General features: G+C 41.4%; 1 protein-coding gene across 1 annotated transcript in view; it reads right to left on the bottom strand.

Annotated features, from left to right (window-relative positions):
* Positions 1–2,405: 2,405 nt before the first annotated feature.
* The window catches only part of LOC121920577 (transient receptor potential cation channel subfamily V member 6-like), a 127,410-nt gene continuing 104,265 nt past the window's right edge, over positions 2,406–25,550 (bottom strand). Inside the window, exons 8-11 of the mRNA XM_042447702.1 lie at positions 22,493–22,559; positions 16,385–16,653; positions 15,577–15,683; positions 2,406–4,505 (exon numbers count right to left, since the gene is read on the bottom strand). Of these exons, the coding sequence (XP_042303636.1) occupies positions 4,214–4,505; positions 15,577–15,683; positions 16,385–16,653; positions 22,493–22,559 (735 nt within the window). The 3' untranslated portion in view covers positions 2,406–4,213. The remainder of the gene's footprint in view (positions 4,506–15,576; positions 15,684–16,384; positions 16,654–22,492; positions 22,560–25,550) is intronic.

Below are 25,550 nucleotides of genomic sequence, written 5' to 3' on the forward strand. Positions count from 1 at the left end.
TGAGACAACATGTCATTCACATCTAAAATATTATTCCTTAAAAATTAAATAGTATCTATCATATATATATATATATATATATATATATATATACACATATCTGTTATGAGAAATTTCTGGAGTTGCAGTCTGCACTATCCATCAAAGTGGGCCCTCTGATTATTAGAATGAAGGAAATAGATCTACCAATGGGTTCATATTTATAGATTTTTCAATTATATTTTTAGGGGTGGCAGATGTGTTGTCTCAATACCACAATATACTACAGAAATAAAAGGTGTAGTACCATCACATAGCATGTGAGAATTTCTCTCCTTTCATTCTACTGTGAATATGTGCTTTCCAGTTTTTTGTTCTGTGCCTATGGGGAAGAGTGTCTGTGTATATTCACCTGAGTTCAAAATTTTGAGGGCATTTCAAAAGTCAAGAGAAGAAATAGGGGACACAGAGGAAGTTACACAAAACATCCAAGGCCACATTGAAGAAGCAGATGGGATGCAGAGTATCTTCACTGACAAATACATTGTTAGTCAAAACAAATCCAAGTCTGTCATCACCTAGGAATTTAGAATCCATTAAATTTCCAGCATGGTCCCATTTCATGGTGCAAACATTGTTAATCAGAGCAGTGGCTATTAGGCAAGTAGCTGTTAACTACAAATAATCTGGTGAAATGTGCATTCTTTTGATGGTGCTTGGATTCTTCACAATCTGGTGTAGGACAGTATAGATCACGAATTGGTTACATGCACATGTTGTTCAAGCCATCTGTAATCACTCACCATTGGTGCCAGAATGTGACAGGATCTATGTGGCAACTTTATGTGTGCCTTGAAGATATAAATGATGGAATGGTAGGATACAAGTCTGCCTTAGAAATGCCTACGTGCAGAAATGCATTCACATTTTCATCTGAAGCAAAACTAGAAAGTGCATCTCCCCGCTCCCAAACTCATTGTAATGATTTGTGGAGACTGATGGTGATATCAGTAGTCCTGTTCCAGTATTACTGAAAGTGCACAGAATATATGCATGAGGAACATGAACACAGAAACTAGGAAACAGTGAAAAAAACCTTTCTAAATCATGAGGAGAATCTTCACACCTAAAGGAGGCTCTCTATTTCAGAAAGTAACTGCCCACATGAAGAGAACAACAGAATCACAAGAAGGGTAAGACATGTTTCCTTGCATGTTTATCCTACTCAAAAGTCACTAAGGCTTGAGAAGAGCTAATGCATGTTGAACATTACACATGCAATTTCTAATCTGAAGACATAAAAATCCTCAGATGTTGCTGATGCCTTGTGGTTCCCTGAAGCTAGATCAAAGTGTGGCACTGCTATTCAGCAATCTACTTTTAGAGACATTTCGGGGTGTGGATAGCCTCTACCACATGCACACATATGCACCCATGTTCTGGGCAGACATTAAGGATGAGCTTGACATTTTGCAATATTGGTTTCATGAATGGGTCTTGTCTTTTCAGGCAGCTTTCATGTCCTCTCTCTGATTTGATGGAGGAAGCTTTTCACAGGAGGTTAAGCAAATAGGGAGAATGGTATGCTACTGGCCGCAAGGCTCTTTGGATTGGTAGGATGGACTTAAAAGGCTGAAAATCAGCAGTTGCCAATTACCATTTTTACCACAAATATATGGTAACTAGACTTTGATGAACAAAACAGCACTGGCCATATTTTAAAACTAAACATTACTGTATGCATGTGCCAAGTAAGGATTACCAGGCTGTTACTACACAAGTCCAGCATTTTGGGTTCAAGGTCCTGTTTAACACCTTTGCAATTTGCTTAGACAGACGGAAGCAATGGTTACAGCAACAGTGGGTAGTACTGCTAGCACTTATTGGTTTTTCCAGAACCCAAAACACTGGACTTGTCTAGTAACAGCCTGGTGATCCTTAGTTGGCACATTAATCCTTAGTTGGCACCTACCAAACCAGAGGCAAGTCTGAGAAATGCTGAGAGAAAAGGGAGAAATGGCTTGTCTGGGGAGGGTTCAGTGTATCTTATTCAAGTATCTAAGTCAGGGGTAGGCAACCTTTTTGAGCCAGGGGCCGGGTTGCTGTCCCTCAGACAACTGGGGGGCCGAAGCCAAAAAATTAAAAAAATTTTTTTAAAAATTAAATATATAAATAAACCAGGACAAATGTAGGACAAAATTTTCAAATGGAAGACACTTTTTTAAAAAAAATGGAGGACATGCGAAAAAATTTGCTGATTTTAAAAAAAAATGTTAATATAAATGCATGCTTCTGAGGCTTCTATAGACAATTGCTCCCCAAAGGCCCCGGCGGCAATCGGCGGCAGGACTGGGCTGGGGCCGGTCCCAAGGCCTTGCCGGGCCGCATCCGGCCCGCGGGCCGCAGGTTGCCTATCCCTGATCTAAGTAGTACAGCCACATGCATAATGCCCCAGTAGGCTTCTGGCCAGAAACTTTATGGCTAAAGAAAATGTAAAATAATGGTTGCAGGTGAATGTATGACCAGAGTTTCTCTGGATTCTGTATCAATCCAGTGCTGCTTGAATAAAGGAAGAAGTGCAATTGCTTGAACAAACAAACATAATAATTATTTGAACTATTTCCACAAAAAACAATGAAAAGGGGCTGCAAACTCTTCCAAAGTTACATTGTGACATCAATGGTAAGTTTAAGGAATTAAGAAACTGGACACAAGTTGAATTCAACAGGAAAACAAGGCCAGAATAAAACAGTACAAATAGAGTAGAACAGGGAAATGAGGCTTCTACCACAGCACCACTGAGAAGGGTCCTAGGTACCATTGTGAAAGGGCTCAGTTTCTCCATGCTCATCTTGTCTTCCAGTCTTTTCATAAACTTCAGCCTCTAGAGCAGGCTGGTTTTGTTTTTTAAAACGAACACAATAGTTAATTAAATTAACATGTGCAAACAAGCAACAGTCTGTTTTCTTAAAATAATGACAAAGATAGGCAAGAACAGAAGCCCCACAGAAAGTGGCATCACTACAGGTGTGCCTGTGCAGCAAGTGCAGACTGCATGACTGTTCAACCTCAGGCCAGACATCAGTCTTATGCAAAGGGCAGACTAGAATGGGACATCTTCTGGAATATCACCACTTCTGCCACCTCCTGACGCAGTTCCTCCTTCCCTATTGTTGCTCTGCAGCAGGCTGCCTAGCCTATCATAGCAGCCATTGGTACCCTCACCATTGCTGTGCATGTGCCTGTAGTCGTTGCTCGATTGGTAGTGGCTGAGGTGACAAAGATTACCATGACTGTGACAATGTCGATGGGGCCAGCCTTGTCCATCTCCCATGGCAGGGATGTGCTGGGGTCTGAGCATGCTTCTTCAGGGGCTATAATAGTTGCTTGCTTGCCCCTGCCATCTCCTCTGCTTAGCCCTCCTCTTCATTATGCAGAACCCAGTGCATCTCTGCTAAGGAAGATGGAGGAGGTCCAACCCAGCAATATCATCATGGTCATGGTTGTCTTCGGCCCCTCAGCCATTAACAACCAACCCAGGACTTCAGGCATGTGCACAGTGGTAATGGGACAAGCGACAGCTGCTACAATAGGTAACCTGCTGCAGAGCCATGGTGGGTAAGAAGGAGGGGGTGCCACACCAAGAGGAGGCAGAGGTGGTGATATTCCAGATAAAGGCCAGTCCAGCCTGCTCCTCGCATAAGGCTGAAGCTTAGCCTGAGGTGTGGAACAGTCATGTTGGTGGCATTAGGTGTCTGCACTTGCCACACCACTATAGTGATGCCACTGCACACAGTCTTCCTGCCCTGTAGGGAAATAACATAACATTATTGCACTGCCATTGTTCCTGTCCCTTGCACAAGAGACAGCAAAGGGGGAGGGGGTATGGGAGACTGCCCACACAAGAGGATAGATGAAGTGAAACATTGAGGGCTATATCTTTACTGATCAGCGCAGCTGGACAGTATAAGACATTTCCAAGGAAGCTTTTCAATGCCCTTCACAGAAGGGTTCTAACAATAAAGTGTGGAGCTGGTAAGAAACAATCACAAACAGAGGGAGCAGAAGAGAGCACAGGATGTGGCCAAGAAGAGGTGCAATTAATGCCTTCTGATCTCTGGCATCAGGTTTTGTGAAATGTATCCCAGTTTCCAAACCATCAATGGTGAACTGACAGTCTTCAGTGCTAGAGAGTGAGTGTGTTCTCTGGGCACAGAGGGAATAGTTCCTGGGCTCACACATGGTAAACCTCCTCCTCTTCCATGGCATGATTGGTGTGTCCCTGCAGCAGTGTGCTGCGCCGTAAGACATCCCAGCCACAACTGGAGTTCCTCCGCGATGAATTTGGTGTGCTGGAAGGCGTGGCGAAGGGTACCTGTTTAGTGGAGTAAACATGCCGGCTGTCTTCTCCCCCTGGTGCCAGTTTGGCTTTCAAGTACTTTTCAAAAGCATCTCTTCTATGTGGCTCATGTGTTTTTCCACACAGCTGGTGTTTTTGCTGTCGGATTTCATACCGATGTTCAACCCTGCAGGCAAGATGTGAACAAAAGAAGTCAAGGAGACTGTTTACTGCCCACCATTACCTCTTCCCAGCCTGAATCAATAAGATCTACCTATGTACGACTCGCTATTCAGCAGTTGGGTTGATAGGTCTACTTTAGCTGGGAATAACCAATAAGACTGAAGTCAAGACCTATTGGGGGAGTGGGAGTCAGGCACAATGTTGCATTTACATAAAAGAATAATTCCTGCCAGATTTATAGCAAGAAGTATCTGGAGATTTGCTACTGCAGCAGCTAAAGAAACAGAACAACATTCTTATACATCAGGATAAGGACTTGCCAATAAACCATCTGCAGATTTTTCTTTTAGTTCTAACAGGAGAAGGGTCTGAGACTTAGCTTCTGTTTTTACAAGAAAAGTTGAAAATCAATTCAAATGAGCATCAGGTGGCCTACCTTTTGTGACTTAACTTATTCATTCAACTCAGCATTTTTCTAAGACCATGGGGCATAATTTGCTTGAAATTATAGAAAGATAGGGATGATGGCATGTTAGTCTTATAAAGGATTTCTATTTTTTTCCTTACTACTAGAACTGGTCTATCTCATAAACCCAAGGGTCGCAATGCTCTTTCTTTACCTGGATTCTAAAACAACATTCCCCCTTTTTTCTAAATCCCCCACTAGATCAGCACTGAAGAGTAAGCAATCAGTGATGGCCGATATTCTTTTCCATCATCTGGTCTGTCACTGTACAGTATATAAAATGCAACCTGTGGGATTCATTTACACTAGATTCACTGCAAGCTAAATAGGTAGGAATTAATTATGCATGTGATCAAGAGCCTACACAGATGATCAAGTATGTAATAAAGGCATGATTATACAGGAGAGTAAAGGAGGTTTTGCAAACAGCATGAGACGAGAAACCACTAAACTTGCCAGCAGGTTAATTTGCTACCTTTGCATAGCACTGTGTAAGGAACCAGTCACCAAGAACAGGTTCTCCAGCACAAAAGCAGAATCCCCCATATAATTACTGCCTTGCAGACGTTGCCCCACAATCCAGCACTATGTGCCAGTGTCAAAAAAGAAAAAAAGAAGAAAGAAAAGAGCAGAAGCAAATCAGACATAGTATACGCCACAGTCTTCTTTTCTTTTGAGTGCTATACAAAAGTTGATTGGCTCATTTCACCTTCAATTATTAAACAAATGTTCATTTTAACAAATGTCAAAAAGTGCCTCAATTTCTGTTTTTCCACTCATTTCAGAACATATTGCAAACATGTTTCCATTGTTTCAGTGCTGTTCTTAGCTTCTAATCTTCAGCCCCGTGTGCCCATGGTGTCCAGAAGATACTGGTAATTCTACTTTTCATGATTATAGAAAAAATCTGGAAAACAACAAACTTGGGCTAGAGAATGACTAAGTATATGATGTTATTTGGAAATATTTTTTTTTGGAAAATAATGTAAAAAATTGATGTGGTTTTGCAACAGCAAGATAGATAAAATAAATCAAAGAGGTAAAATAAGTTCAAAGTAAATAGTTCCAAGCAACAGCCAAGATGGCATTTAACATTAACACCTTCCATCAGGATGGCAATGATTTATAATTTTTTATGGACAGTTTTGGGGAAGAGAGTGTTAAATGTACTGTTTTCTCAGCAAATATTCATATTAGTCCACATTTTGTGCAAATGTACTTATTGTTTTTCTATTTAAGTCACATCTGAACTTTCAGAGTCCAAATTTAGATATCTAATCTTCATGTTATAATGAAGATAAACTTTGGTAGAATAATAGAAGTTAAGTTGTGTCAGTTTTGAAGACAGCTAGCTTCATCAGGGCCTCAGGGCACTCTGTCTCTAGAAAAGCACTGTAGAAGGGGGAAAAATGATTTTTTTGTCTGTGGTGTGACTTTAAAGTCTGGGCTCCATCTATGCCCATTCCCACCAGTGATGGGGCTCACTTGCTCAGTATGCAAGTGCTTTTATGCATGTTGCATTTGCACAATGTCAATGCACCAAAAAGTCCTAGAACAAATGCCTGCAAAGGATGCAGCTGCTCATGTCTTTTGAACCTTGCCTGGCCCCTGAGAAATGGTTATTGTTTGGCTCACCCTGGCATGCCATTTTCATAGCCTATTTATCTAGCTTCCTCTTGTGCCTGCTTCCACGGTCAGCACAACTAGAAGCACTTCCAGTCCCCCTTTCATCACTTGGTTGCTCTGCTTCTGTGACATCGCAAGAGCCCAGTCTCTGGGAAATCAAAAAGAATCGATTCCTTATCTTAGGTTTTGGCCCTGAAATCTAAAGGGAATGGGAAGCTACTGACAAGGCAACCCTGAGCATAGCAGATATCCTCTTTGATGCAGCAAATGTCCTTGTATAGATACGTCAGTAAACCAGCACAATGCCAAACGTATATGCCAGTGGTGTTCCTGAGATTGGTATCACTCAGAGGATGGGGAAGAGGTGAACTGACCTGAAAGTGGATGCAGCTGCACTGGACCTTGAAGGAATAACTCCTCAAAGGCCTTCTGGGTCTGGCGTGGATACAGCTATGCCAGACCCTGAAGGAAGCCCCCTGAAAGACTTTCAAGGTTCGATGTGGATGCAGCTGCACAGACTCTGAAGGAAGACAGAAAAAAGGCCTGCATGGTTTGGTGTGGATGCAGCTAGGCCAGACCTTGAAGGAAGCCCCCTGAAAGACTTTCAGGGTCTGGCATGGATGCAGCTGCACCAGACCCTGAAGAAAACCCCATCCCTCCAGATGCCTTCAGGATCCAACGTGGCTGCGGCAGTGCTGGATTTGGAAGGCACCATCCCGCTGTAGATGCTGCTACTGAGGGGGGGGGGTGTTGCAGCCCCCAGAGGGCCTATTTTGAGTCCAGTGACACTGTTGAGCAAGTGGGTGAGTGCCTTTTCTCACTTGCCCAGTAGCCGTGCCAGTCCCTCCAAGTGTACCACCGCACTGGGTAAACGCCCCTTCTGGGGTGTCACCTGGTGCAGTCTGCACCCCCCTAATGACACCATTGGCATACACTACATTCTTGTGCTGAGAGATGCTCCAAGCTTTCTTCCTCATCTCTTAACCTTCCTTGCCAATTTCCACCATGGTTCTACACTCAATAGAGATGACCATTCTTTCAAAACAAAAGGATTCTGCTCCAAGGCACCTTTAACTGCCACATAACAATTATGAGATATTTCAACTGCCAGCTACACAAGCCTGTGTCCACCTTGAAGAAGCAGCCCTTCTCCTTGTTGTCTTCTGGTGAAAGTGTCAGGGAGAAAAAGATTTCTAGGTATTTCCAATAGGGGACAGGCTCCACATGATGATAAATAGTCACTTCTATATTTTCGTATTACTTTCAAAAGCCCAGTGCATTGTGGCCTCTATCAAAATTGGCCTTCACGGGCTATACTTCAGACAGATAGAAATTTCTGGAGCTATATAAGACTCTTTCCAAAGAATTGGATCCTTAAGCAAAGAGGACGTTGGACCTTTGAAAGTAGTAAGAAAACAATGAAGTGATCATCCATCAGCATGTGGAACCTGTCTCCTATTTTGCTTTTGCTGGAATATATGCTTCTCAGTTCTCTCCTTGAGGTATTTCTAGGGCAAAGTCTAGTGCACAAAACTTTATTCCTGATTATGTCAAATTTCTAGCCATTGTCCATTCCACATTGGATGCCACAAGGCAAGGATACCTGCACCCAAATGCAGCTAATTCAATTACACAGTGCTATATGCTTTCACCAACTGTTGGATGCTTATGCCTTGAACAGTTGCAGATGGTAAGTGAGCAGGAACACATCCCTAATTTATGTTAACAGCTGACAATGAAGCTGTGCTGGGAGCTACTGTGTGTATGTGAGGCGGGGACTGAAGAAAGCTGGCACCACCATGCAACTGTAGCCTATATGTCTCATTTTGCAACATAATCATAAATGCAGAGTCCTGGTAAAAATGGTAGGCAATGTTGGACTTCAGAGAAGATCTACTTTGCTCTATTTGTGTATGATACTACTGAGATTTATCTACCTCAACCCCTCACCAGCCCACTTCCCCATGGTCAGGATTTTATCAGTTTACATTCCTTAGAACAGAAAATTACAGCAAAGATAGGAGAAGTCCACTGCACCTCATCCATCTTTCACACTTCTCTCTCCCCTTGGGGGTCTTTTTTCTCCTGGGGTAAGAGAGCTAGCAATGTACAGGAGCAAGCTATTGTACCCTGTATTACAGTATAACACCCAGAGAAGACCATTACACTTTCTTGAATGCTTCACAGTAATTCTGGAGGGTACAATTGATTTTGGAATGCTTAAGAAAATTGATTCACTCGAGATGTGGTGCTGGACAAGAGTGCTGAGGATATGGCGGGCAGCCAAAAAGACAAACAATTGTATTCCTAGAACCAGTCAAGCCTGAACTCTCCCTGGAAGCGATTACTAAATTGAGGCTCTCGTACTTTGGCCACGTCATGGCACGACGCATTTGAAAAGACAATGATGCTGGGGAAGGTAGAGGGCAGTACAAAGAGAAGAAGACCACATGCCAGATGGATAGACTCAATCAGGAAGACCATGGGCCTGAGCCTGCAGGACCTGAACAGAGAGGTAGAGGAGACGTCTTGTTCACAGGGTTGCCATGTGTCGAGGTCAACTCGAAGGTGACTAACAGTAAACAAAACCAAACCTAGATAATGACTTCTGCTCAACCCCCTCACCCACAGAAGTTCAATTTGACCTTACCAGTTCAGTTGGACCCTTGGGACATTTGGACCAAGTGCCATTACATCTCAACCCCTTTTCTGGATTCACCAAATAGCTGGTGCAGCCCCCACCCCAGCCATTCCGTATCTGGTGTAGAGTGAGGGGAAGGGAGATCAAAGCTGCATCTGGCTATGTTTCCATCTCCAGATGCAGAGTGATGACACCAGCCACGGAGCTGCAAGGTGTGTGATGTAACCATTCTGTGTCTTGAGACATACTGACGGTTCTACAATCCTGCCCCCCACTGGCCACTGAGGACTCCAGAAGCCAGGGTGACAAGATGTCCTCTTTTCCCAGGACATGTCCTACATTTCAACATTCTGTCCAGGAGGAATTTCAAAATGTCCTTCATTTAGAGCATGACTAAGAAGTATGAATTTGTATTTATACCTGTGTTCTTAGTTTTTATTTCGTAATGCCCTACATTTTTCTTGAATGCCATACATTTTGAGGTGCCTTGTCCTCCTTCGTGGTCAGAGGACTTTTTCCACGATCGCTCCCACTTTATGGAATGGCCTGCCGGACAAGATCTGTCAAATTGCCAACCTAGAGAGCTTCAAGAAAGCTGTCAAGACAGATCTCTTCCAGCAGGCCTTCCTGGAATAGAACCCGGCCATGTAACACTCCCCCCACAGACATATATAAGCGAAGACTCTGCCCACCATTATTTTATTATTGTATTATTGTTTTTAGATTTTATCGTCTGTAATTTTAATGGATAGAATTGCTTAAACCTTTTTTAAGGGGGGGGAATTGCATATATTGTATTTTTTAAAGGTTGTACACCGCTTTGATTGTGGAAACAAAAAGCGGGATATAAATTAAAGTTTTATTATTATTTTTTATTATTTAGGTCATCTGGTCACCCTGGCAGCAGCTAAACAGTGGGTTGGTAGGATAACTTTGGTGGTTACAGATGGAGGAAGAGAATACCAATCATTGCAACAACAACATCCAATACTTAGATAGGTGTACAGTTGAGGTATGCTTGTATACACAATTAAAAGGTGCCAGCCCTAGTATATCTATATACAAAGTTAATCACTTGGAAACTTCTTTAGTGTCTGAGTCATTTTTTGTGCATTCCCTTGTAACTTATTTTTAAAAACAATCAGAAAAAGGGAAGTAGGCAGGCAGGCATCCTAACAGTGCTGTCTGATAATATGGAAAACTTGGGGATGGAAATGAGGTGAAAGAGAAGGGTAGGGAAAACATAACATAGGGTAGAGTAAAGCAGCAGAAGGAGAAGGAACAAAGGCAAAGACAAGGGAATGGGTTGCAGAAAGTAATAGTCAGCTTACTGACCCTGTGGGGTAGAAAGTAATGAGAGATGTGGATGTGAAAGAAGAAGGTGGGAAGTGGTCCTGGAAAGGGAGATTGGGTTGGGTTTGGTTGGGGTTAGGTTTGGTTGGGTGGATCGTAAGTGCTGGGAGTATGGCAGGGATGAGAGAGAAAGAGACAGAATGGAAAAGGGAGAGTGGAAAAATAAACTGCAGGTATGCTTGTGTTTGGGAGCCTTATACCCTGTTTTTAAACTATATTCTGTTTCTTGTCCAAATTACTTTTATTCTGGCCACACCAATTAATCGTTTTGGGAAATGGCTGTTTTGTGAATGGCCACACCTGCCATTTTCTGAAGGGACATCCAATTATATTTGCCAATATGTGATTTGGCCCCACAAAAGTTGAGCAGCCTTGCCTTGATCCAGTGCAATACTTGCCTGGCAATAGTCTTGCAAGGGCTGAGGTAAAAGGTCAAACTAGACATGTCATGTATACAGTCAAAGCCTGAGCTCTTCAAAGGAGCAATGGGTATTTAAAGGGTTTGTCAAGATCACCAGGTCCTCAGCGTCCTTCTTAGCTCTGCTTTCTGAGACCTTTTTTTACTGGAGATCTATGTATGTATCAAAAGGTGTTATTGCATCATCCATCCATCCAGGAAGCCCTTCTGATGGAAGATGGCTGCCATCATGGGGTGTAGCCATGCATTTGGGGTATCTTGTATTAAAAATGTAAAATGTGAATGCAGTTAAGCCATGTTTGCAAACATATGAGCACACTCATTAGACAGCTGGGCTTGGCTCTTAAGAATAGCTCTGCTGCAATGCCAGGCTTGTTCTCAAGTAACGTGCTTAATGGAGCCTGGAGAAAAGGTGAAGAGATAATTATGAAATCCAATAGGTACTGCAGCTAAAAAGGAATGAAAAGCAATGAAACAGAGTAAAAATAATTAAACTCCACTCACTGCATGGGAATTTCCATTCCTCCAAAATTAATTTTTATGAAGAATGTTTTAATATTGCTTCAAGCATAACGTGTGCTGAGTAGCTAATCTTATAATTCAGGATTGTAAAGCTGCAACCATTATAATTTAATGTTTACATGAGAACCCAGTTCTTCAAAATTATTAACCTTTATTGCACATGGGATTTTCCAAATTCATGAAGGGGATTTTTATTGTTTTGGATAGGTCTGAACAAAATATGTTTAACAAGCTATAACCAAAGGATGAAACCCCACATTTTCTACCTACTGTGGCAGAAGAATGTTACTATTAACTTACTCTGGAAAAAACAGCAGGAATCACTGAGGCTGGGAAACTGGCATAGTCACATGCTGCCTAAGAAACTTGTGCAGGCAAAGCCACTCATTTTAGTAACACATAAAGGTTCGGAGCATATCAGTTTACACAAAATGTGTAACAGAGAACTCAATGCCCCCACACAGGGCATCTGAGAAGAAGTCAGGAAGATGTCAAGTGCACATACACACTGACTTGCCAAAGTATAATCATTAACTTTCACACAAAAGCTGGGATCTAACACAGCAAACCAACCAACCAACCAAATAAACTGCCATCCAGATGTTATATTATTTGCAGCATTTTAGCTTCCACAACACACAGTTGCAATTCAGCAATCTAGAGCAGCACTGTGGGTTGTAACTGCAGCTGCCAACAAATGCTGCCTAAAGCAACATTTGAGTTGAATTTGGAAACTTGCTAGACCAAAGTATTTGAAGAATTTTCAATATAATGTAGCAGCCAAATTTCTCAGGTGGGATTCTACTAATTTCTTTCTATGAAATGCACTTGTGCTGCCAGAGCAGATAAAGTTAAACAGAAGGTAAAGAGAGGAACTGAGAAGGGAAGCTTTCTCTTTTGGAAAATTTCCAGAGAGAATTAGAAAGGACTAAGAAACTTGTCAAATATCAGTGCACTCTCTGACTGGGTAGGATTGCCTATGCGAAGAGCACAGACCATAAATGATGTTACTTTTTGCTCTTAGTAAAATCAGAACACAGTTAAATCTAACTGGCACATAATATTACAATGAGTGCATCTCCACTTTAGAAATGATTCAGTTTGACACCACTTTAAGTGCTGCAGCTCCATCCTATGGAATCCTGGGATTTGTAGTTTTACAAGGTCTTTAGCCTTCTTTGCCAAAGTGTGTTGTTCCTAATCACAAATACCAGTATTCGGTAGGATGGAGCCAAGGCAGTTAAAGTGTTGTCAAACTGCATCATTTCTACAGTGGAGATGCACCCAATGTGATCACAATCATTATATTAAACCCAATTGGCAAGAAGGATATTAGGTATAATGAAACAGAGTGGGAAATGGCCTCTATTTTGACATGTCAATGTGTACATGCAATTGTAACTGACATTTCACTGACTTCTTCTGCGATTTCTATGCTGGCTCTGAGTTCTCTGTTGCACATTTCTCAGCGATTCAAACACTATTGGAAAAGTAATGGTTGGAGCAAATCTAAGTATTCATGAACAAATGTAGGTTCAACAGTGATCCCACCCTTCCCTGTTATTCCTTTTGTGGCAAAAATAAATAATTCTGGAGAAAATTTACTACACAACTACTAAGAATGTGGTTTCTGATGAATGAAGGCCCCTTAATATTTATCTATATTACTTTGCAGAGTGTCGCCGAATTCATTGGAAATGTGGGTACAAAAAAAGCCCTGCAACAATCTGCAGGATTGAGGGGTTATTCAGATGGTGAAAATAATCCAGGTAGAATCTGAGTTGAATCTCTGTTGTTCACATGCATTTTGAATGCATCCAATTAAGGGTTTTTTTGGGGGGGGGGGGGCTGCCAAAAACCCCACTTAACTTGGGATAATGGATGTCAGATTTTCTTCCGAGTTTTTCTAAAAGATTCAGATTGTTGGATGTGTGCATAACCAATGCTAATAGACCTGGGATTGATTGGGATAAAACTCTGCGTGCCTTGAATGTGCGTCAAACATATTCACATCATCAACTCCATCTTTATTTGCAGTGCTGACACGTATGAGCAATCAAACCTGGAGATATGTGCATAGATGTGGTTCCATAGTGTGAATGATGATGAGTGAGATTATTTGCATAGTTGTGCTAAAAACAACAACGTGTGAATGACCCCTGAGAGACAATCTACCATATGTAGTGGGTTCGGGGGGACCAGATGTCTTCCTTTCTCAGGACATGTGCCACATTTCAATCTTCTGTCCAGGAGGAATTAAAACACGTCCTCCATTTCCAGCACAACTAAGAAGCATGGATTTAAATTTATATTAGTGTTTTGAACTTTTATTTTGTGATGTCCTACATTTTTCTTTAACGTCCTTGTCCTCCTTTGTGGTTATGACATCTGGTCTCCCTGAGCAGGTTCATAACTGTTCCTTTGTTCTTACCACTTCAGCTCATGAGTTTGAAGATCTAATATAATGGAGGGGGGGGGATACCTTAACAAATTTCACTGGAATGTGAAAATTGAAACATGCAGTCCTGAAGATACCCTTCAGGTCTTCCAGTACTAAAGGGGTGGGATTTCAAGCATGTAAGAACTGCTTATTTTCTAGAAGTTCTCAATACAAGCCGACAAGAAGGAATCCATACAAAGGAACAGTTTTCTGCATGGCTACCTTCCTGATGTGATATCTATCTTAGCAATGGCAAATTTCATTCTGCAAGAAAGAAATCACACAAAGAAACAGAGTGGGGAAGAAAGAGGGGACACCACTTGTGTATTATAAATATGCACATGTGGAGCCCACAGTTAATCTTTGGAATTCACAACCACAAGATGTAGTGATGGCCATCAATTTAGGCCACTTTAAAAGAGGATTGGATAAATTCATGGAGAAGAAAGCTATCAGTGGTTATTAGTCATGACAGCTAGATATTACCTCCAATTACTGGAGGTAGTATGCCTCTGTAGATTAACTGATGAAGAAGACAAGGAAGAGGGTGCTATCACATAAGATGGTATAAGAAAAGTCATTCTGTATCAGATCAAAGGCTTTACTCAATCTGCATTGTGTTCACACTCTGGTCAACCAGATGCCCATGATGTGCAGAGCATGTTCCTTCTTGTATTCCTCAACAACTGGTACACAGGGGCTTATTGTCCCTGTTGTTGTTGTTGTTGTGTGCCTTCAAGTCATTTCCAACTTATGTTGACCTTAAGGTGAAACTATCATGGAGTTTTCTTGGAAAGATCTGTTCAGAGGAGGTTTGCCATTGAGGTTGAGAGAATGTGACTTGCCTAACTTAAACCAGTCAGTTTCATGGTCGATCTGGAAATCAAACTCTGGTCTCCAGAGTCGTAGTCCAACACTCAAACCACTATACCATGCTATCTCGCTCTGCTGGATTTATTCTCCATTTATTTGCTTAATCCAGTGATTCCAAAACTCTGGCCTGCCAGGTGTTTTGGACTTCAGCTCCCAGAATCCCAGGCCAAGATGACTGAGTCTTCTGGGTGCTGAAATCCAAAAGAGTTGGGAGACATGAGTTTGGGAATCACTGGTTCAAGTCAACTGAGTTGCTGGCCATCTGGGGAGGAATGCTGTGGGGTAGAATTGTCAATACTATGGGTTGACTAAACAGTCAACCTGGAGTAGGTAAATTCATTTTCCTTGGTTGAAGAAGTTTCACATATCAACTGGCTGAAGAAACTGCCCATTGGAATGAGGGCAGAAGAGACCACGTAGGTGTTTTGACAGTTAGCAGTTGGAAAATCCAGCTGAGTGGTTAAAAGGGTGGAGGGTTGATTATCAGGTGTGCAAGGCAAGAACAGATGGAAACAGATGGAGAAAAGAGTTGTCTAATACATACGATATACTGATGGTTGTGAGTAAATATGAATTTGGCTGGTGTGAACTTAAGACATTAAAAAGTCCTTAAAAGGCTCATGGTCCATTTTTGCTCTCAGACTCTGCTGTCCATTCTATCCACCAGAATATTCCATGCCTACATTTCTCGTGATATAGGTCTACAGCAGTCACTCTGCTAATATGTCAAAATTACCTGAGATACCACCTGTCACCAAGTCCATATTCCTTCCCACAGATCCCAGAACGAGGCCAGAGACATCGCGGGAGCTTGCGCTCTAGCATTACAGTAGTGGCAACAACCTGAAACATATATTTTGCAAAGATGTTGATCATACTACTTCATGACAGATGAAGGAAAGAGAACAGTATCTCTGCATTGGATGGGTGCCACTAAATGCCATCATGGCCATCCCCTTCCTGCTGGTAAATAGCAAAAAGTAGCATAAACCATATTTTGATTTTGATTTTATAAGTAGCCTTAGAGTCTTTTAAAGTCAAAAGGCAGGTTAAAAATACTCTCCAGTTAAATAGATAATTGTGATATAATTAAAGATGCCAGCATTAATAGTCAAAAAGGACCTAGACATACTTAAAAATCAAGTAAATAAGAACAGGAGCACTAAGATCAGGAAAGAACAGTGTATGATCTCAAGGAAATATTTTGAATATTATTGCTCACTAAGTCCTCCTATATCTTCATTGAAAGGATTCTAGATTTTCCATTATTTAATTCATCTCCACAAATACATGAACATTAATCTTTGCCCCAATATTGTACATTATTTCACTAGATTCCAGATTTCATTGTGAACTGGGGGGGGGGGGGTGTTACCCAAAGAAAATGACAAAGAGAGCAGCGATCTTCAGAAAGTATACAGTCCAAAAGAGTTGCTAAAAGTGTTTTAAAATTTCAGGCACAGGAAGTTGCAACCAGGTGGTACAACATTTAAAGGTTCCATTGAGTCAATGCAGCCCCCTTGCATCCTTCCTTAGGCACTCACCTGAGCTCTCCAAAGCTCATCCCGCTCATGGGCCACGCGCCAGTGGGTATCACCCATCATGGCAATAAGCAGGTTGAGCATAAGCAGAGTGGCAATGACAGCGAAGGCAGAGTATGTGATGCCATACATGAAAGGCAAGTCCACTTCATAGTTGGCAGGTCCATCAATAATTGTGAGGAAGAGCTCAAATGTGCTGAACAGTGCCATGGGATAGTTATAAAAGTGGCCCAACTCATCAGGGTCTTCTGTTTGGAAGATGACATAAAAAGCTGGCAAAGAGAACAGAACAGAGTGTGAGAGCGCAATGTCCACCTTATAGATTCACCCGTGTAAAAAAGTGGTTCTTAACCTTGTCTTTACCAGGGACCACCTTGAAGTATCTTTTGTTGCCGTGGACTAAAACTTAAGATTTAAACTCCTAAAGTGTATCAAATACTATACCTAATATCAATGATGTATTCAAGTCTTTTAATCCAAGTCTCAAGTCAATTTTCAAGACCCTACTTTCAAATCAACTCTTAAGTCTGGGAATCAATTTTTAACAGTAAAAAAAGTAGGTGGGGTACATTTCTCAGAGGGGAAACACAAACACATTAAGCAATGGGCTTGAGACACGACTTGAGATCTGCTTAGCAGCTTGTCCCTGCTACACAGCAGAGAAGCCTTCTAAAGCTTTTCAAAAGCTTTAGAAAGATCCTTCTGCCTCAAGCCCATTGACTAACGCATTTCCCTGCGGAGAAATATGCCCCACACTCTGGGGGCAGGTTTTACTTGCTGCTCGAAGTGAATGGCACCAGAAAGTCAGTCAATCAGTGTGTCAAGTCATGTCAAGTCAGTGTGTCATTTTTGCCAAGTCAAGTCCAAGTCAAGTCATTGAAGTGACTTGAGTCTGGCTTGAGTCTGAGTCAACTGACTCAAGTCTACATCACTGCTTACTGTACACCTTGACATGGGATGGCTGGGGTTGTCTTTTGCTCCACATGTGCTCCAGCCATGGGCGAAAGAGGCAGGGAGGATTGGTGGAGAAACAGGCATAGAGGACAGCAAGGCATACACACCCCAGGGCCACCAGACCCCATGTGAGGACATTGCACCCCACCCCCCGGGAGGTCAATCCCCAATGGTTTAATATCTTCCATTTCCCCTATAGGATAGGATGAAAAGAAATAGAGGAAAGCTGTCAGGAAGGATAAAGGAGGGAAAAGTATGATCCTAACTTTCTCCTTATGGCAAGGCCTTCAGACTTCTCAGCAAGCAGAGCTCGATTAGATGTATTACTGTGTATACTTGACTATAAGTTGACCTCATGTATAAGTCAAGGGCAGGTTTTGGAGGCAAAAGTATGGATTTTGATATGACCCTTGGATAAGTCAGGGGTAAAACTTAGAGACATGGAACAAAGGATCTAAATGATGAAGCAAAGGAAAACAATGCCTAAGAACCTACAAAAAATTATGGCAGGCATAACTGTTCACCTGAAAGGCTGGATGGAAGCGAGAGTAAAGGGAGGTCAGTGCTTCCAGGACAAATTCCACTCTATCCTTTCACCAGGGGATGGCTCCCTTTTTAATAAGAGTTAAAGTACAGTATTTACATTGACCCATGGATAAGTTGACCTAGGCTTTGGGGGTCAGTTTTTGACTAAAATTTGTAGACTTATACATGAATATATACAGTATATGAAATTAGGCTCTTCCCTTACGGAAGTGTGCAAATAATTGCAGCCACAGCTTTCACCCATATAACCAAAGCAACATCCATGCATGTGCAGTTGCATTTGTTCACATCTATCTTTGTTTTCTCTCTCCTTATTCTGTTATCCCCCTCATTGCTAAAACTTAAATTTAAATTCTCAGATCCTTGAAGTAGGGACCTATGTCTTTTTAGTTATTTTTGTTTTTATCTACATAACTCTGTAGAGTGTCATGTACACGGTATAAATAGTAGTGGCAGAGGGTCTTGGCCACTCAAAATCATTGTGAACTTCACTTTGTGATTTGTCATGCTGAGTTGACACAGACAGAACAGGCAAAACATCACAGCCAGATGCAATCACAAATCAAGAGGAATAGCCATATTAGACTGCAGCAGTAAAAACAAAAGCGCCTGTGACAACTGAAAAACTGACAGTTTTATTGTGGCATTTCAAGTATTAGAGCCCACTTTGTCAGAGCCTTAAAATTGTCAGCTATGTGCCTGAGTATAAATACTCCTTAAAGAGAGGACGAAGAGAGGGAACTGTTGTCATTATTTTGCAGAAATCAAGCAGTGCAAGAGGCAATGATGGGTGTCTGGCAGATTTGCACAGACCACAAATGAATACAGATTCCAATGACACAACCACAAAATCCTATCAGGATCCACTGAATGATGATCCAAACAAAAAACCAAGACATGATTATATCAAAGGTCATTTTCTGCAGGGGCTGGGAACTGTTTTTAAGGTGGAGGATGGTGGATCAAGACCAGCAGGCAGGACATGATGAATCTTGCCTATTTGTTCAGGTGCAGGATAAAATGAATGTATGCTGCAAAGAGGCCTTGTTTCCACTATAACTAAAGAATATCTCAAATTTTTTTAAACAAATCTTTTTTGATCAAGCAAGGAACATATGCATCACATGTTAAGAGAAAAGCAAACTGTTCTTCAGTCTACATATTGAATAAATTCCCTTTAACTCCAACCACTGGTGTCTAAAACATGAAAGCACTAAGTGAACCTACCATATGTACTTGACTATAAGTCAATGTCATGTATAAGTCAAGGGCAGGTTTGAGGGCCACAATTATGAATTTTGATAAGTCAAGGGTAAAATTAGGGGCCTGTAACAAATGATGTAAAGGATGAAGCAAAGGGAAACAATGCCAAAGAACTTACAAAATTCCAGAAGGCATAACTGTTTGCACTCATCCTAAAGGCTGGATGGATGAGAGAACAGAGGAAGGTCAGAGCTTCTAGGATAGATTACACTCTTACCTTTCACCAGAGGACAGTTCCTTTTTTAAATAAGAGTTAAAGTACAATATTTATATTGACCCATGCATAAGTCGATTCAGGTTTTGGGGAGCATTTTTTGACTGAAATTGCTAGACTTATACATGAGTATATACAGTACTCAACTATAAAGTCAACCTCATATATAAGTTGAGGATAGGTTTTGGGGCCACAATTGTGGATTTTGATATGACCCATGGATAAAGCCCTTAATTGCTTGGGCCCAGGGTACTCGGAGGACCGCCTCTCCCGATACAGTCCGCCCCGCACTCTCAGATCGGGCGAAAAACATCTTTTAAGAGTTCCTAAGACAAGGTATGTGTCTTCTTCACAAAGGGCTTTTTCCATCACGGCCCCTCAGGCCTGGAACTCTTTGCCCGACGAGCTCCGCTCAGCAACCTCTCTAGATCTCTTTAGGAAAAATGTGAAAACCTTTCTTTTCCGTCAAGCCTTCCCCCATGTGCCTTAATGCCACCCTTTCTCTCCCTTGTTGCATACTGTTTGATCCAGCTATCTTTGTTGTACGGTTTTAATTGGTTTTAGATTGTGAATGGAATGTTTTTAGATTACTCTGTATTGTTCTTAATTGGTTTGGGTGGGTTTTTGTATTGTTAGGATATGGGTTGTTATATTGTCTTTTGATGGAAATGTTGTAAACCGCTGTGATCTGCAAGGAATAGCGGTCTAGAAATAAAATTTCATTCATTCATTCATAAGTAGAGGGTACTCTCTATCCCTGCCTCAACAGCTGTTTCAAAGGTCACTGATTACAAAGGTGTGCAGTGGCAATCCCCAGTCAATCAATACACACAAACCACTCACATAAGCATACACACACGTGCAAAAGAGGAAGGAAGGCAGGCAGGGAGGAAAGCACTCACTCTCTGTCCGAGCAGCTGTTTAGGAGTTTTCAAAGCAGTATTACCAGACTGCACTGTATACAAGTCGACCCAGGATTTTGGAGTCAAGTTTGGGGCATAAATTTCTCGACTTATAATGGAGTATATATGGTAGTTCCAGAACACAAGAAGAGCATGAGAAAAACAACGAACAAATAAAATTACTGAAAAAACAACACATTTTGTGGGTGCCACTCACTCAAGAATGAGTCATGGTACAGTAGACCCTTGTTATACGCTGGGGTTTGGTTCCAGGATCCCCCATGGATAACAAAATTCATGGATGCACAAGTCCTATTAAATATGACATAGCAAAATGCTGTCCCTTATAAAAAATGGAAAATGAAGGTTTGATATTTGAGATTTATATATTTTTTAAACATTTTCAAGCCATGAATGCTTGAATCTGTGTATTAAAAAAATCTGTGTATAAGAAGGGCCAACTGTATTATAGATCTTTGCTTTTCAGCAGGGCTCCTGCATAGTGGTCATTTTTGAAGTCTATGAATGACCTAGCTGTTTTATGAAAAACAAAACAAAATTTTCTGGGTCCCCTTAATGGATACTGAAAGCCATTTTCTAGCTTCCACATTGCATGGTTTGTTGATGTAATGAATTATGGAACAGATGACCAACATGTGCCTCTTTTATTATTATAGATATCTTCTAGGGCTACTGAAAGCAGAACAGACTATTTTTTCTTGACTGGATAGGATTCCTGAGAAGACTTTCAGGCCTTGAGATCACAACAGTCATTGTAGTGTTTGAGGTCATAGACAGGGGCTAGATGGAACACTTCTCCCCCTCTATCAACTAAACTAAATATTCTTAGAAGCAAAATGGTTACCCAGGAGAGAGCCCCCCCCCCCCCCCGTAACTGGGTTTTTTGTTGTGTGCCTTCAAGTAATTTCTGATATGGCAACCCTAAGGCAAATCTAGCATGGGGGTTTCTTGGCAAGGTTTGCCATTCCCTTCCTCTGAGGCTGAGAGAGTGGGTCTCCATGGCTGAGCTGGGATTCAAAGCCTGGACTCTCAGAGTTGTAGTGCAATACTGAAACTACTACAGCACGCTGGCTCCAACTGGGGTTTACTCTGCAGTAAGTGTGCACACATCTTGCTTTCTTTTGGGAGGTTTTGAGGGGAACTTAGTCCAGGGAGAGCTCAAGTACAGCAACACGCTTAAACTGCATTGTACCAGTTTGGTTTTCAGTACATTTTTCATTTCTGTTTCCTGGCAAGTTTTACTACAGAGACGTCTTGATCCATTTTTGCTGATTATGGGGCACTGGACTGTCAGTTTACCCCAGCTTCCTTGTTCCAACATCCATGCCTCTTGTGACCCAAAACCGGATGAATTAGCAATCACACAGGAATAGAAACAGAGAAGGACCATTTTCCTCTCTTACTTGCTTTAGAGTAACAGTGGGCTTCTCTCCACTACAGATCCAACATAATCTCCTTTCACTTCTTTAGAACTTGATCAATAACCCAATATTCTCATTATACCACACTCTGTATTCAGGTTTTTGTCATGCTCCAAAATACAAATCTCATTTCATATTTCAGCTAATCTACTACTCAGCTTTGTGTGTGTTATTTATGGGGAAAAACAGAAAAATAATGAGATTTAGCACCAGCAAGAAGTAGAAGGAAGAAAAAGAAGGGGACCGGGTCTTAACTCAATGGCAGAGAACATTCTTTGCAAGCAGAAGCATTCAAGTCCCAGAAATACCCATTTAAATGACCTCAGTTGGCAAGGCTCAGAGGGTCAGCGCAGCACAGTGGTTAAAAGGCAGGTCTGGGACAGCAGTTCCAGATTCAAGTCCCCACTGTGCAATGAAACTCATTGGGTAAATTTGGGGCCCATTCTCTCTCAGACTGACCCATCTCATTTTGTGGGGTTCAAGAACTAAGGAGGATGGCACAGCAGAGGAAAAATGGGACATAAAGGTAACAAATCAATAAAATAAAATGGCTTTGAGGAGCTACTTGCAGATGTATTGTTTACAGTATGCCTTTTAAAACATTTTAAAGATAGGGAGCTAAAATATAAAAGCCCAAACCAGTACCAGATATTTGACAGTAAAGGACTGTCTTTCTTGGGCTTCTTTAGTTTTTGGCTAAGCTGATACAAAAGTACCAGTTATAATTCACCTGCACAGTCATGTGCTGGTTAATTTGATACATCATAAAAATCTAAAAAATATTACCTACCTGATGCAAAGCCAAGAATCACCACTGCCATTAACCAGCAGAAACGTAAGAGGTCTCCAAAGATCATCTATGCATGCAAATACAGAGAAACAGATAGTAATGATGAGAAGCACAACTTTGCTCCCAACCCAATTCAACATGAGAAAGCAGATTAGACCACAGGCTTTCTGGAGCAGTCTATATATTCCAGTGTTATTCCAGCTTCACTAGTACCAATTCAAAGCTACTGCTCTGAATGCAAATTGTCCTAAGCAGTAAACAGGAACAATAAACAGAGCACCATCCATATCCTTATTAACCCTTTCATGTAGAACATTCAAAATCTGAATCAAGTTTCTTAAGATACACACACACTCATATACAAGTCGACCTCAGGCATAAGTCGAGAGAAGGTTTCAGGGTCAAAATCCTGGATTTTGATATGACCCATGGATAAGTCTAGGGTAATACTTAGGGGGCTATAAGGAAGGATAGAAAGGGGAAAATGCCACTTCCGTTCCTCCTTCTCCTTCTCTGGACTTCTCCCAACCGACTCCCAGGTGCTGGAGGAGAGGTTTTAACATCGGATTGAGAAAGGAAGGAAATTGATTTAAATGGAGAGTTGCTTGCATAGAAAGTGAGGTTTTGAAAAGGGACCAGAGAGAGAAGCAAGTGGATTTAAATGGAATGATTTTTCCATAAGAAGCCAGGGCTTGCAAAACAGACCACAGCAAGAACTAAGTGGATTTAAATGGAGAGGTTTTTCCAGAGGAAGCAAAGGCTTGCAAAAGAGAACCAGAGAAAGAAGCAAGTGGATTTAAATGGGGAGTTTATTTCCACAGGAAACAAGAGAAAGAAGCAAGTGTTGTTAAATGAGAGGTTTTTCCATAGGAAGCAAAGGCTTGCGAAACAGAGCAGAGAAAGAAGCAAGTGTTTTTAAATGGGGAGTTTTTCCAATAGGAAGCAAAGGCTTGCAAAACGGAGTGGAGGGAGAAGGAATTTGTGGATTTAAATGGAGATTAGGGCATCAGGCTTCCTTGCTATAGGACCCTCTAAGCACTACTGGTGTATTAACCCTTATATAAGTCTACCCCAAATTTTAGGGTTAATTTTGGGGTACAAATATCTCGACTTATAGGCGAGTATGTATGGTAAGTTTGGCACCTACACCGTGTAGTGTCTTCTGTAGAAACACTGAGATATCAGTTTTTCTGCTTGTATGTTGTCAGACGTACGTGGTCCATGAACAAAACTTTTGCCTGGACACATCAAATACCATCTCAGGAGATTATTACATGGAGAAAAAAGGGAGGAAGAAAACTGCGGGATAACTGTGTGAACGTGTGTTGGATTTTCAGAAGACATCATGCTCAATCAGGCATTACCCTGGGAAGAGTCAGGAATTAAAAGCGAACAAACTATTCATGGGATATCCAGTGAATAACTTTCTCAATACCATGACTGAAGCGCAATTGGCAAGGTGTGAAAACTAATCATGCTTCAATGGAGGTATTGGTGAAGAAACTCAGGTATTTGAAAAGGGCAGCACCAGTCAGGCATCTTTCAAAGTTGAAGCAGCTGAAGGCAGCAGCCAGGGATAGGTAAAAGTGAAAGGGAACCAGACGGGGAACATTCACTGAAGCTGCTGTGGCTGTGGGCTGCAGCCAGGGACATTTAATTTTCAAAGGGAATCAGCCAGGGAGCATTCATTTTTGAAACACCTGTCAGGGACATTTAACATTTAAAGGGCTGCAGGAAGCAGTCCAGGAAATTCAAAATTTAAATGCTCTACAGTTTTCTATCCTCTCCTTTATCCCACAGGGGAACATTTTACCTCTGGATAAGTGGGTCAGTGTACCAGGTGCCAGACTGCTTCTGCAAAGATGAGAGCTGCTCAAGGGGCCTTCACCTCATTCCCATTCTGCTTGCCAAGTATAAACAACTTGAGAGAGGTACAAATCTGTGACGATCAGACTCCTCAAGCTTCTCCATTTTTCCACTACAAAGCTCATTCTAACTTGACCAACTTGGGTCCCCATTGGATTGCAGGCTTTTCTCTTTTTGTCTCTATTGCGCACAAAAATGTGTACATTTCTGAATACATTTTGAGTGCTATACAACAAACTTTATTTATTTTTGTGTATAGTTTTAAAATTGTTCATATTTTGTCTTATGTTCTTCCATTGGCTACAGTCTGTTTGTGCATGTTCTTCCCAAGTATGAATTTATGAAACATATAGTTTCTGATATATATATATCTTCAAATTACCTGCCCCCCTTGTTTGGTGTTGTGTGGCTGTCATTGCTTCGCTCAGTTGGCTCACATCTGGGCCTGGAAAGTCGGAAGGAAAATTGAATAGCTTGATGTTAAATGTACTCCTAATGAATTTTCTTATCATCATTGGGTAATGCCAGTGTAGTGCTGCTAGTAGTTTTTTTCCAAAGATCACATATCTGAGCTATGAGCACCATAATTACTAGTGAGAAAAGATGCATCACTACTCTACAGGCTTCTCCAATGTTCAAGAAAGTCTGCCAGGATCAGGCAGATGTTGAGGAATTGGGTGAAAAAGCTGAAGAAAAGTATCTGCTCACAGCAGAATGGGCCTCTTTCTATTCTGAGTTGAATTTGAGCGAGATCTTATATGGCTGAACATTCCTGCTTGAAACTGGTACTGCAACTCTCGTGAAGGGTATATGACTCAAACAGTGTTTAACAGTTGGTAGATTTGAAATAAGCACCAAAGCAAAAACATTAAGAGCAGGTACATATCACAATATCCATGAATTCTCACTTTGGATACAAAAACCAAAGACACACAGTTGCAGATAACTGTCTTAATGAAGCAACAGGTTTGAAAACATTATTGCTGGTGATGTGGTCGGGAGGGCAGACAACAACCTGATGCGCCAGCTATTGCATAAATGCCCATTGCATGCAACATAACAATAGTTTTTTTTTAGCATTATGCAGCTCTCTGTGTTTTTGAAAGTAGAGAATGATGAACAACTACACACACTGCAACAGTAATAACAAAGTGGTCTGAAATGAATCACAGAGGTCACATCTATCCATGGA

Source organism: Sceloporus undulatus, chromosome 2 (assembly GCF_019175285.1).
Source record: "Sceloporus undulatus isolate JIND9_A2432 ecotype Alabama chromosome 2, SceUnd_v1.1, whole genome shotgun sequence".
NCBI classification, from domain to species: Eukaryota; Metazoa; Chordata; class Lepidosauria; order Squamata; family Phrynosomatidae; genus Sceloporus; species Sceloporus undulatus.